The sequence below is a fragment of the Equus caballus genome, chromosome 25 (genome assembly GCF_041296265.1).
Source record: "Equus caballus isolate H_3958 breed thoroughbred chromosome 25, TB-T2T, whole genome shotgun sequence".
NCBI classification, from domain to species: domain Eukaryota; kingdom Metazoa; phylum Chordata; class Mammalia; order Perissodactyla; family Equidae; genus Equus; species Equus caballus.
Window position 1 is genome coordinate 33621769 of NC_091708.1, and position 13756 is coordinate 33635524.

The following is a 13756-nucleotide window of genomic DNA, read 5'->3' on the forward strand; positions in this document are numbered from 1 at the left end:
ATCTACGAAGTCCCTTCTGCCGTATAAGGTAACATATTCACAGGTTTAGGGATCAGGATGTGGGCTCTTTGGGGGCCGTTATTCTGCCTACCGCAGGTGGGTAAGATTTCGGAACCTCTAAGGAGCACCCATCCTCCCTGTCTGAAAGATGGATGACCAAAGTCTGAACTGGAAAAAAATGTGTGGGGGAGGCAGGAGACCTACCAACTTAATGCATATTTTGGCAAATTCACTCCTGATTTGGCTAACTGTTAAGAGCAGATAGTAAAGGTACAGATGTGCTTTATTAGCACACAAACACGCACACACACAGATATACACAGAAGCATCAGATGGACTGCTGTTTCTGGAAAGTTCTAACAACCTGAAGCCTCCATGGCCTGTTACCATGGTGATTTTATCTTTGGCTCTTCCGGTAGTCACCTGGCCACTCCTGCACTTGGGGAGGGGGCACTGGTCCCCTGGTGCTCTGGCCTTGGGAGCTGTGTTCCCTCACCCCCAGGTTTGTTTCTAAGTCCACTTGTTGAACTTTCCTGATCCACTTTCTCTAACTGTCTGGTCCTCTGGGCTGCTGTTGATTGTGATGTAATTTATTTTTATTTTTTTTTCTCTTTCTTCTTTTTTCTTCTTTACATGTATTCAGAGGGTACAATTTTTACTGAATCATTATACCACTTATTTATATTTTAATTTTACCATCAGTTTGTGGAAGTCTGAATTATTCTTCATTCAGTAAATGCTAGTCATCTGTTCCCACCCATAGCCCATCGCATTCTCCACAGAGAACCTCTGATAAGTTTTTTAGTACTGTTTATGATATTTTTCTATGTTAAGTACGCACACAGACAAACGGAAAGTAAAACATCATGTTAGTTTAATCATATAGACAGCAAATGGACTTTAGCCTAAGGAGTCCGTAGTAAGTGAGCCTTTGCAGTGCTTTGTGTATTTCTGTGCCTCTCGCCTCTTGATGGCTGGTCCCTCTCCCTACTCGGGCAACACTGGGTACCAATACATTTCTGCAGTTGGTTTCTTGGGATGGAAAATCTCAATTGTTTATACACAGATAGGATTTCATATGTTTCAAATAAGCTATTTATTAACTTTTCATTTTGAAATTATTACAGATATGTAGGCAGTTGCAAAAACACTACAGAGATGTTTCCATGTACCCCTCACCCAGTTTCCCCTGATAGTTACATCTTACGTAACGATAGTACACTATCCTCCAGCATCAGTGCCCTCCAACCAAAGAGCCACCAGAAACACACCTCTCGTTGAACCAGATGGATTTATTACTCACTGCGGGGAGAGAGAACACACATCATGGGGAGAACACACATCTCAGTCAGAGTGTGGTAGGAAGAACCTTCTATGGGATTTGGGCTTTGGTTGGGTGATTTGGGGGAAGTCTAAGGAAGCGGGGTTCACTCTAGATTGTCCGCTGTCAGAAAGTAGGGGCGGTTCTATGATGGGGTGTCTCAAATCTTGTCTCTAGGGAGAGGAGGCAAGCACAGGGATAAAGCTGTCATTGGGAGAGAAGCTGCAGTCACTCATTTTAGCCAGGGTCCGGGGCATGCTCAGTATTTTGTGGGTGGCACAATGCCCCTGCTTTGTTGGTTGCTCAGACAAAATTATGAAGTGGGCTTGTTTCATCTCACTTTATCATGGGAACCTGGTCTGCAGTTGGTATCCTGTGAAGTTGTTTATGTCCAAAAGGAGAATAACGTGGCATAACTGTGAATGCCAGGTCAGCTTCCAGATGTCAGGAGCTGCTTTCATCTCTCTTTTCTCCCCGTTTCTGCACGTTGGTGTGATGGGTGTGTATAATTTTGTGCCATTTTATCACATGTGTAGGTTTGTGTGACCACCATTGCTATAAGATGCAAGACTATTCTGTCACCACAAAGATCTCTCTTGTGTTGTCCCTTTTTAGTTACACCCACCTACCTACCTCTGACCATCCCTAAAACTCATCGTTTCTCCAGCTCTGTAACTTTACCACTTTGAGAATGCCTTATAAATGGAATGATACACCATGTGACCTTTTGATATTGGCTTCTTTCCCCTCCACATAATGCCCTTGAGATCCACCCACGTTGTTGTGTATATCAATAGTGCATTCCTTTTTCATTGCTAAGTAGTATTCCATGGTATGTGTATTAATTTCCCCGTGCTGCTGTAACAAATTAAAACATAGCAGCTTAACAACACAGATTTGGCATCTTATAGTTCTGTTAGTCAGAAGTCTGACATGGGTCTCAGGACTAAAATCAAGGTGTTAGCAGCCTGCGTTCCTTTCGGAAAGTCCTTGGGAGAAATCCATTCCATTGCTCATTCCTTGTTGGCAGAGTTCAGTTCCATGTGGTTATAGGACTGAGGCCCCCGTTTTCTTGCTGGCTGTCAGCTGAGGGATGTTTCCAGTTTCTAGATAGAGGTTACCCCCATTTCTCAGCTTGTGACCCCCTTCTTCTGCTGTTCCTCTCATGCTTAGAATCTCCTGCCTCTTCTTTCATCATCGCATCTCGCTGACTCATGCTTCTGCCTTCCTCTTCCACATTTGAGATTATTCCCACCAGCATAATCCAGGCTAAACTCCCACCTCAGAGTCCTTAGCCTTGAGTGCATCTGCAAAGTCCCTTTTGCCATGTAAAGTAACGTATTCACAGGTCTGGGAATTAGGGTGTGGACTTCTTTTGGGGCCATTATTCTGCGTCACACAGTTCACCTATTGACTATTAACTTCACCTATTGAAGGACGTTTTGGTTGTTTCCAGTTTTTGGCTATTACAAATAAAGCTGTTATGAACATTCTCATTAAAAAAATGTGTATAAGTGGATTGCATTTTATTTCCTTTTGCAACTTACTTTTTTCACTCAGCCTCCTATTTCTGAGTTTTATTCGTGTTGGTCTTACAGAACTGGGTCCTTTGGAGTGCCATTGTGTTCCATGTGAATGGTGCACCCTGGAGTCATACCCTCTTTCTTGCTGTGTAGTATTCCACCACATGACTGCCCGAGGTGCAGTCCTTCATTCCCCCGTTGGTGGACATTTAGGTTGCTTCCAACATTTTGCTACTACAGTGTTGTAGGAGGCGTCTTTGTGCAGAGGCGTCTCCATGAGCAAGGATGAAGCATTTTTCTAGACTGGACGTGTAGGAGGGGAATTTCTGGTTCTAGAGTGTGTGTGTGTTGGTTTCAACTACCTGTTGTCTAGTTCTCCAAAGCCTTTTGACTTCACTAGCAGTGATGAAAAAGTTCCTGCATCCCTGTCAGTGTTTGGGGTCACTGTTCTTTTTAATTTTTTTCTATCCAAAAGGTGTGAAATGGTGTCTGATGGTTTTAATTTGCATTTCCCTGCTCACTGTTGAGGTCCAGCACACGAACACACCCCCATCCTGCCCCTCCTCCTTCTATGCTCTTGCTGACTTCTTTTCTCCTGACACCAATGTTAGAGGTTGTTGCCTCTGCCTGTTTTTAAGTATTAAGATCTGAGCAGTGCAACCTGACAACTGAAATTTGGTGTCTTGTCTGAAATTACAGGATGTTCCTCAGGCCTCTGTGTTTCCATGGGAACAAGTAACAGTCATCCTTCATGATTAGGCGGTATCCTTGGCAACCAAGCCAGCAGCATTTGAATGAAACTGATTTTATTTTATTTATTTTTTTTTGCAAACACATGAAGGTTAAAATGCGCTTCTCGGGCCGTGGCTTCCAAGAATGGGAAGACAACTTGCCTTTCCTGGTAAAATGGAGACTCTTTGACCTCCTAATGGAAAGGGGATCCAGGATCAGCTGGTCCTGTAGCCTAATTATGCAGGTTGGGAGCCCGGGAGGTCATGTGGAGGTCACACAGTGAGACTGAGCAGAGGGAGGACTCCTGGACCAGTGCTCCGAGGTCTGGGGGAGACTGGAGGAGGTGCTGCTTCTCCCTCCCTGGAATGTGCCTCTAGGGAGGCGCCTTGTGCTGCACCATGTTAGCAGATTCTTGTAACCTCTCTGGGCTTCCACTTGCACCAGCTGTGTAGCTTAGACCTCTGGGGGCATGAGACCCAAGCCTGTCTTCTTCTCCAAATTAGAAAAAGATGGGCTGTAAATCAAAGGCCGCAGGCAACTGTGTTTTTGTCAAGGACTTGGGCTAAATCCCGAGAGGCAGAGTTAGGACTTGGGGTCAGCTTTGTGGCGTCTTTGCTTGAGTAAAATAAAGGGGTTGTTTTTGTTTTGATGACGGGAAATAGAGACAGTTGCTGCTCTGACTGCCTGACTCACTGGATTGCTGATATATCATGAGCTCAGAGACAGAGAGGGGCTGGCCTGGAGTCACACAGCAGGATCCGGGTTGAGTCCCGTCTCCTAGTGCCAGCCTTGGGCTCCTCCCCCTCCCTATGCTCCAGGTAGCCTCCGCCTTCTCTGAGGCCCTAAGTGTGGGTTTTGGGGGACAGCTGAAGGGGCTTTCAGCATATCCTCTTACTTCCTACTCGGGGGAACTTTAGAGGAAGTCCCTTTTGCCTCCCAGAACCCCAGTTTCCTCATCTGGAAAATGGAGCTCCCCACAGCTGTCCGAGTTGTCATCATGTGGGGATTGTCTTTGAACGGGTCCAGAACTTGCATTCTCAGTGGGGGCAGTGTTGCCCCCAAGAGGGCAAAAAATTGGTTCTTGGTGGGGGGGAGTGTCAAAAAACATCTTACTCTTTTTCTGTATAAAGCCCAATATACATATAGTACATAAAAGATGCTTACTCTATATGTGGTATTAAAAGTTTATGCAGGGGGGAAATAGGAAAAAAGGGTCCAAAAAGACTCCTTGGGGGAAGGATAATGAATAAAAGGTAGAAAAATGCTGGTCAGAACCAGCAAGCCACGAGGTTAGTGGTGTTAACTTTGTTTAGAGCGTGTGGCAGGCATGGGGAAGGTGTTTGGGGTGTCGGATTGGGAGAGAGCCTGGCTTGGCCCAGACTCTGCCCTGATGTCCGGGGTGACCATGGGCATGTCACCGCTGCTCTCAGGCCTGGTTTCCCATCCGTATGTAAAGGAGGTCCTGTCAGCTCCATGAGTGGGGACCGGTTCTCAGGCAGCTGAGATCCCGCCTGGTGGATCACTCGGGGTCCAGCAGGAAGCAGATGGCGCTTACAGCAGGATCATTTGAGATGTGGGCGGGTGTGGGGAAACCATGAAGAGGAGGGCAGGACCCCAGAGCTGGTAACAGCCGGGGCTGATCCGCCAAGGCCCTAAGGAGGGGAGGAGAGTGTGGTTACTAGAGGCGAGAGCCCAGGAGACAGGGTTGTCTTCCTGGTAGCTGGGACCGTCAGTGGAGGGAGGCAGCCGGCCCAGGTGACGCTCCTCCCTCCGCTGATCTCCCGCCAGGGCTCCCCATTGGCCAAACCCCGTGGAAGCTGGAGGGCCCAGAAGCTCCGTTGGTATGGTCTACGTGGGTCAGCTTCCTGGAGCAGAAGGCAGGGGGGAGAAGGATGGAGGATGCAACTGGGGCCAAGCAGAAGCTGCCTGGAAAGGTACCAAGGTTCCCCTTCAGTTTCCTCTGGAGTTCAGGGCCCGGCCCTGGGCATAGACTTGGAGGCTTGAGAGGGTCTTTGCTATAGAGCTGTTGGGCTGGGGGCAATGGACAAGTTCCTTTCTTCTGGTCTCAGCCTCCCCATCTGTGAAATGGGTGACAGGACCAAGCAACCCCTGAGGGCCTCCTGCCTCAGACCCAGGAGGCGAGAGATGGCATCCTCGCAGCTTGTGGGGAACATGAGTCTTGGTCTCAGCTGCCTTCCTGGGCTCCTTGTGTCCTACCTCGTGACTCCATGTCTCTCTTGCCTAGAACCATGATGGCCCACCTGCCCAGGAAGGGGTGGTGAAGCTGTGGCCAGGGGTGTGTGTTTCGGAGGAGGGAGGGTAGATCCTGAGAGGCTTCTGGAGGCTGAGCACAGTGCCCCACAAGTGAGTCAGACAGAGTGGTCATGGTGGACCCCCAGGTGGAGGTGACAGGGGTTGGGGGAGAGGTGAAGGCAGGCTGGGGAGCACAGAAAGAGATTTCCTAGGGGAACCTCCAGACAGAATGAGTGTCCCCTAGAGTGACCAGCAGAGACCGTGGCAGAGGAGTGAGGAAGGTGTGAACAGGCAGCACCACAAGGACGTCAGTGAGGCCCTAAGAGATGGCAGTCCCTGGGGTTAGGAGGAGCTGAGCGGAGGAAGCCTTTCTGGAGGAAGTGGCCCGGGGCTGGCAAGTCCACGTCCAGACCTGGTGTTAGCCCCTGCCCCAGGCCTGCCCAGTGGTCAGCTGGGGTTGAACCTGTCTCTGCAGGCGGCCCACCTCCCCCAGGCCCAAGGTGGCTTCGCCTGCTGGGTCGTTGGCCAGGGCTCAGCATGGAGCCTGTCCTAATGGGGTGACGGGCTCAGCTCTGTCCTTCCCCACTTCTGAGGACCCCATCCAATCTGGCTGCATCTGTCCTGGCTATGTGCACGTGTCCATGCGTCCACCCATGACGAGTCCCTGGGGGTGGGTCTGAGCAGGTACACGTCGGACTGTCTGCATAGATGTGAACATGTGCATGTGTCTGCTGGGCGTGCGCCTCTGGCTCTGCACCCGTGTGTGTTCACGTGTACCAGGGAAATCTCCGCCTCGTCCTTTTCCTTCCTTGCGAGTCAACAGGTTTTTCCCAAGCACCCCCCACGCACCAGGCTCCATGCAGGGCGCTGGGGACATGGAGATGCAGCCGGCTTAGGCGTGGGTGTTAGGAGTTCCGCAGTCAAGCGCAGGAGACACACACACACACATACACAGACACACACAGTGTGCAAAGTGAGAGCGTTGATGGAGAGACTCAGGCCCGGCTGTTGCTATAGGAGCCAGAAGGAGGCTGAGAGCTGGGGGCAGAGACGGTTACCAAGGGTGTCCTCCAGGGCCTGCAGGATGGGTCAGGCTGGAAGGAGCAGGAAGGGAGTCCTCTGGGCGGCCACAGCCAGAGCAGTGGGAAAGAGGCAGCCAGTGCCAAGCATGGTGTGGAGGAACTGGCAAGGACAGTGGGCAGCTTGGGCTGACTTGGGAGGTTTTAAGCAGGCATGCTCGGGCCATGGCTAAAAGTTTGTTTTTTGTTTTTTGTGGTTTTTTTTGGTGAGGATGATTGGCCCTGAGCTAACCTCTGTTGCCCATCTTCCTCTTTTTGCTTGAGGAAGATTGTCTCTGAGCTAACATCTCTGCAAGTCTTCCTCTATTTTGTATGTGGGACGCCGCCATAGCATGGCTTAGTGAGCAGTGTGTAGGTCCACGCCCAGGACCCGAACCAATGAACCTTGGGCCGCTGAAGCAGAGTGCATGAACTTAACCACTGGGCCATGGGCCTGGCCCCTTGGGTGAGCTTTTTTAAAAAAATTGTGATAAATATATATATATTACATAAAATTTGCCATTTTAATCCTTTTTAAGTATACAATTCAGTGGCATTAAGTATGTTTACAATGTTGTGCAACCCTGTCCAGCATCTATTTTTGTCTTTGCTAGCACTGCAAACAGAAACTCTCTACCATTTAGCAATAACCCCTCATCCACCCCACCCCTAGCCCCTGGTAACCTCTAATCCACTTTCTTTCTCTACGAATTTGCTATTCTAGGTATTTCATATGTGTGGATTCATACCATATTTGTCTTTTGTGTCTGGCTTATGTCACTCAGCATGTTTTCGGGGTTCGTTCACACTGAAGCACGTCTCAGAACTTTCTTTGCTTTTTCTGGTGGAATAACATTCCATTGTGTGGATGTATCACACTGTCTGTCTGGTCATCTGTTGATGGACGCTTGGGTTGCTTCTGCCTTTTGGCTGATGTGCATAACGCTTTTACGGAGATTTGCATACAAGTTATTTGTCTGTGTCCAGGTTTTCAGTTCTCTGAGGTACAGACCTAGGGATGGAATTGCTGGGTCATGTGGTAATTCTGTCTTTAACTTTTTGGGGAACCGCCCAACTGTTTTCCACAGTGGCTATGCTATTTTATGGGGACCAGTTGTCTGTTGTCCTGGTCAGGATGGGAATGACAGGAGAGTCTGACTGGGTGGCCACGACTGCCCGTGCTCACCCTCTCTCTCCCTCTATTGACAGAGTCGCCCCAAGAAAGGCCGGGCTCGCGGCGCAGCCTGCCCGGCAGCCTGTCGGAGAAGAGCCCCAGCATGGAGCCCTCGGCCGCCACGCCGTTCCGGGTCACGGTAACTATCTCTGCGTCACCATCGCCACCTGGCCCGGGGTGCTGCTCTGTGGCCCTGCGGCCCCCCTTCCTGGAGCCTCATGGACCGGGAGAGCATCCAGCCTCCCTTGTTCTAGGTATCCGATCGCTCAGCTGCTCCCCTCTCTGTGGCTCAGCCCCGCCCCTGGGGGCCGCACGGGGGGTCCCATCCTGCAAGGGGGTGGGCAGGTACAGGACAGATAGCCCTGCGGCCACGGGGCCTGGAGCTGAGCTGGCCTGGGAGGAGAGAGACTAGTGTTAGCTGCACATACCCCATGCTTCCTCCACTCTTAAGATGCACAGTTTTTGTTTCCACATTTTAATATCTCTCATGTTCCAGTCCGTGGTGTGTCGTAATTTAATTGCTGTGGTTTTTTTTTCTTGGTGGCACATAAAAGAGTGCTGTATCTTATAATTGATGATGTCTTAGAATGGACAAAACATGGTATAACTATCTTACCTATTGATTTTAGTGGTCCTACCAACATGCACTTTTTTATTACAAACCTGAATGACTTAGCAGAAACAGAACCCAGTGACCCTTAACCTCTGACCCTCTGTACCCTCGGTGTCCTGACATCCTTGCCACACACACACAGTTTTGCGTCCCTTCAACACCTTACCGTGTGCCCCTCTGTTCATGCCCTGCCAGCCACTGGAGACATGGAGAAGTGGACAGGGCGGGGAAGGGGACACATTCTCTGCTCCCGGGAGCTCGTGGTCTGTAGGGGAGATGGATGTTGGATCATTAGTTCATCCATTCATTCATTCAACAGTTTTTATGGCGTGCCCAGTGTGTGTCAGGCACCATTCTTGGGAGCGGGGCTGAGCGGGAGGAGCTGGCCTAGAGAGCACCACATAGATACAGCCCATGACCCTATGAGCTCACATTCTCATCTCGGAGCTGCATGCTGTGAAGGAGAAAAGCAGGCTGCTGTGATAGGGAAAACCAGGAGGGCTTCCTTGAGGTGGTGTGGTCAGGAGGTGATATGTGAGCTGAGGCCCAAGGGATGAGGAGCAAGCCCTGTGGGGAGCAGGGGGAAGAGGGTTTGGGGAGGAGGGAACAGAGAGGGCACAGAGCTGGCTGTCACTGTATGGTGTGAAACAGGGGTTCCAGGTGAGCTAGGAGTAACTAACTGTTCCCGGTGGGTTGGGAAAGGTGTCCCCTGGCAGCTCATTTTTGAGCTGGGTCTTGAAGGGTCAGTAGAAATTGAGTGGCGAGGCAGGAACAGTGAGAGGGAGTTCCAGGTAGGGGGATCAGCAGGTGCAAAGGCATAGAGACATGCTGGAATTGACGTGTTTGTGTATGGTGAAATGCTCGGTGGGACTGGAGGTGAGGTGTCTGGAGCACAGGGTAGGAGGTGAGGCAGGGAAGCTGGGCCGCGTCTGGACCAGGTGGAGCCTCGAGTGCCTGGCTGAGGGGAGGGGCTTTTCCCAGGGCCACTGATTCTCCTGCCTGTCTGTATGTCATAAAAATGCTTTCACAGTGGATTCTCGGGCCCCCTCAAGATTTCCGCGCAGTGGGCCTGGGGGCTGGGCCTGGATATTTGCATTTTTAACAAGCTCCCCCAAGAGGTGGTTTTGAGCTCCAGGCTCTGGATCAGCCTCCAGGCAGCAAGGAGGAAAGGGACGCCATGCTGACAGAGGATTCAGGGTCACTCCCCTGGGTGTGGCCTGGGTGGCTGGGAAGCAGTGCCAAGTCCTGCCCTGTCTGGACCCCCGGCGTCATGGCAGTGAGGCTGAGCCTCAGGGGGTCCTGAGGGAACCATGATGAATAATAATGAAGCCACATGGTCCTCACAGTCTGCCCTATGTGATCTCTTTTTATCCTCGAGACCACCCTGAAGCTGATGCGTTGATCACCCCATTTTACAGATGAGGAAACTGAGGCTCAGAGAGGTGAAGTGGCTCACCCAAGCTCCAGCTGCTGAAACACGGTGGAGCCCCCTCTCTGAGCCCAGAGCTGAGTGAGCACCTCCTTTGGCGGTGAGGAGAACTCACGCCCACACCCTCCCAGAACCCCGTCAGCAGCGCTCTTTACCCGCTTCCCTGTCCTTTGCTCTTCTAGTAGGTGTATCATCACACCTTGACGTTGCTATAATTTGCAGCTCCTTAATTACCAGCCAGGCTTGGTGTTTGTCCTGCGGTGGCGTCTTCGCTGTTTCCTGGTGTGGAAACCACCTGTGGATCAGAGCCAGGGCCAGCCTTCTGAGCCACCAGGCACCTGGCACTTGCAGTCCCGCCTGTCCAGTTGGGGTCTGCAGGATGGGAAGTGCATTCAGTCATAATTTGAACCACTTCTCACAGCAACCCTGAGGCGGGGGTGGGGGGTGGTACCGTGAGTATCCCCATTTTATAGCTGAGGGAACTGAGGCTCAGAGAGGTGAAGTCCTTTGCCTGGTGTGGCACAGTTCCTGAGCGACAGAGCCAGGCATGGCTGCCAGGACTGTCAGATATTTACGTTTTGTGTCCTTCCCTGGGCACCTTGGTCCTTTTCTGTGCGGCAGTTAAGGAAAGAAAGGGGTGTGGGTAGAGTTTCTCTCCCGGGCTGCTGCTGGGAGCTTGGGGGCACTGGAGGGCTCAGGGCTGAGGGGAGTCTGGGTTCATCCTGGCTCTTCTATGACCTGTGTGACCTCGTTAGTCACTCAGCCGCTCTGAGCCTCGTGCCCTCATCAGTAAAGTGTGGCATGACTGCCCTCCTCAAAGGACTGTGGTGGACCTCCGTGTGGATGTGCCAGCCCAGGTCTGACCCTGGTAGATGTTTAATAGGTGAAATCCACCTTTATCGTCTGAATTGTGTTTCCCTCTGGCTCCAGAACAGTGAAGCTCTGGGGAGGGTCGGGGTGGAGGGCAGAGGCAGGGTGTATGGGGGGAGGTCAGAGGTGCATCTGGCCTGGGCCTGTGCGCAGACCCTGTGCAGGACCAGAAGCGCAACTCGTCCGCCATCAGCCCAAGCTCACCCGTGCTCACACGCTTCCGCAAGCCACATCCTTATGCACTTGGCTGGCTGCTACTCTGTGCAGCCCCTGAGGGAACCCGGGGAGCGCGGTTTTGCCTGGGGGAGGCAGGGGAGACCCAACGGGATATACTCAAATAACTGCCATCTTCGCTGCCATTTCAAGTGCCGGTGACGGGATGTCAGCATCTCTCCTGGGTGTGCCCCTTTGCCGCGATGTAGTTTAATGGGAAATCCGCATGTTGGGGTCTATAGGACTCATTCTGTCCACCTCCTCTGTGAACACTGAGGCCTGGGAGGGGCTGGACTTGTCCAAGGTCACCGCCCAGCTGGGAGCACTTCTGAGTCTGGGCTGTTTGTACCCCCATGGGTGGCTCTTACCCTCTTTGTGAGTCGGAGTAGGACCGCAGCCACCCCCTAGGGCATCAGGGGCTTGGTGCTGGCCCCACCTCTGCCTCTTGGAGACCATGTGTCCCTGGGGGAGCCTCAGTTTACCCTTCTGTAAAATGAAGGGAGTGGACTTTGTAAGGCAGCATGTGGTTTGACCATATAGTAGGTGCTTAAATGTTTTGATGCAGTGACTAAGAGAACGAGCTGTAAAGTCAGCAGACCTGGGGCTGAGCCTCAGTGACTTGGGCAAGATATGGGACCTTTTGCCCACCTGGTACACCTTCTGCCTGCAGGTGGAGTCGGGGGTGGGGGAGTGGCTCCCCAGGGCCACATGGTGCCAGCAGGCCGGTGCATGCCCTGAGAACTGTGGGGGCCCCTGGATGAGGGTGGGATGGCGAAGGGAGCTGGGAGCAGGTGACCACCTGCCCACCTTTGGCCTTCAGCTCTCTAGCTCCAAAGAGGTGGTGTGGTCGAGATTCAAACCCAGGTCTGCCTTCTCTGTACCCGTAGGAAAACCTGGGAGGGAGAGAGGGACAGAGGGAGGGTGGGCAGGCAGGCAGCAAGCTGGGGGCCCTGGATCTGCTCAGACTGTCACGCTGGGTCCAGGGGCTCTGCATGTGCCCACCCCCTTTCCCGAAGCACAGGGGCCCTTGGCAGCAGCAGCATGCTGCCCGTCACCTGCCACCCCGTGGTAGAGGAATTCACAGTTTGATTTGGAGGGTAGGGAGATGGTCACTGTCACGGGTGCCCCCAGGAGTCCCCTCAGCCTGCCGCCTTCCCCAGACTCAGCTTCCCTCCGTCCTCCGCCCCACCCCCTCCCATCGACCTTGAGGAGAGCTGGCAGGGCCTGGGGTGTGGGAGGTGGCAGAGGCTCCAGGAAACTTGACAGCCAATTGATTCTTCCTCGGGAAGTTGAAAGTGGAGAGTCGTGTTTGAAGGTTTAGCTGAAATTAGGTCTCAGGGCTATTTTTTGCGAGACGGAGAAGGAGAAGTGTCAGGGAGGGGAAGGCTCGGGGGGCTGGCGGAAGCTGCAGATAAACTCAGTACCCGGTTGATTGCAGATGCTTCTAGAAGCGGGTCTCCGTTCCTTTCCACCACGCACTTTTACTGGATGCTCAGTCGTGTGCACCCTAGGTGGTCCTGAAGCTGTGATGGAGGTCTGCCTGGAGTGCAGTGAGAGCCCAGAACAAAGGGCAGTTACTTCTGGCTGGCGAGGGTGCGGGAGAATTCCTAGACAGGGGATCTTTGGGGTTGGGCTTTGAGGAATGTGTAGGAGTTTGTCAGGAACAAAGGGAGAAGAGTATTCCAGTTAGAGGCGGATTTAACTGAATAGGAACAAGCCACTGGTTCTGTGTGATTAGAGTGTTGGACGAGTTGGAGGCATGAAGGAGAGGAGCCTGGAGAGAAAAGTGAGTGGGTGAATACTTTGGACTAAAGCCTTTAGACTTCCCTCTGTAGGAGGAAGTCTAAGCCACAGGGGATGATGGGTAAGAGCGGAGCCAGCAGGAGATCTTTGGGATGCAGACTTTGGGTTTCCCCAGCTGCTCACCCGTCTTCCCACTCCCACAGCTTCCCTGCACCCTCCTCATGTTTCAGCTGTCTTTCTTTCTCTCTTTCTGACGCACGGAAACAGACACCTGAACACAAACGTGCAGGCCTCTCTGTGACCCACCTCAACACCACGGTGGAAAGGCTCTTGGAAATTATCTGGTCCAGCCCTTCCCTGTACAGAGGAGAGACTGAGGCTCAGAGAGGGGAGGGTCCTTTCCCGAGGTCACACAGCACATCTCGGGTAGGGCCTGGAATTGAGCCTAGGTCTTTCCATTCCCCCTGTCCAGTGCTCCTTACACCTTGCTCCTTCCTGCCCTCTCTTCTCTGCAGCTGAGCCCTTCTCCCCGCCTCCATCACGTTTCGGGGGGGGGGGGGGGGGGGGGAGGGGAGAGGGCCTAAGGGAATGGTCTGCCTTTAGAGGCCCCTGATGGCTCCCTCCTGCTCATCAGCGCACTGCCACCTCCTGGCCCCTGGGTCCCAGCCCCAACTGCAGCCCAACCCACACTTAGGGCTGCAGGCTGCCTGGAGGAGGGGTGATTTGAGGGGCAAGTGAGTGGCCTTCTCTGCTCCCCGCAGGGTCTGCCTCTCTGCCCCGGTTAGTGCCCCTTCTCAGCTCAGGCGACTCCACGTAGGCACTGGGGT

At 52.6% G+C, this 13756-nt stretch overlaps 1 protein-coding gene across 32 annotated transcripts in view; it reads left to right on the plus strand.

The window, feature by feature from the left end:
* Positions 1-13756, plus strand: part of DAB2IP (DAB2 interacting protein) — a 194376-nt gene that overhangs the window by 82242 nt on the left and 98378 nt on the right. For 22 of the 32 annotated variants that reach the window (XM_070251037.1, XM_070251024.1, XM_070251026.1 and 19 more), the window contains exon 2: positions 8097-8200. In XM_070251037.1, coding sequence (XP_070107138.1) covers positions 8097-8200 — 104 coding nt within the window. Of the gene's footprint in view, positions 1-5369; positions 5511-8096; positions 8316-13756 lie in introns of those variants that run through there. The other 10 variants (XM_070251043.1, XM_070251021.1, XM_070251025.1 and 7 more) reach the window with 2 other exon arrangements.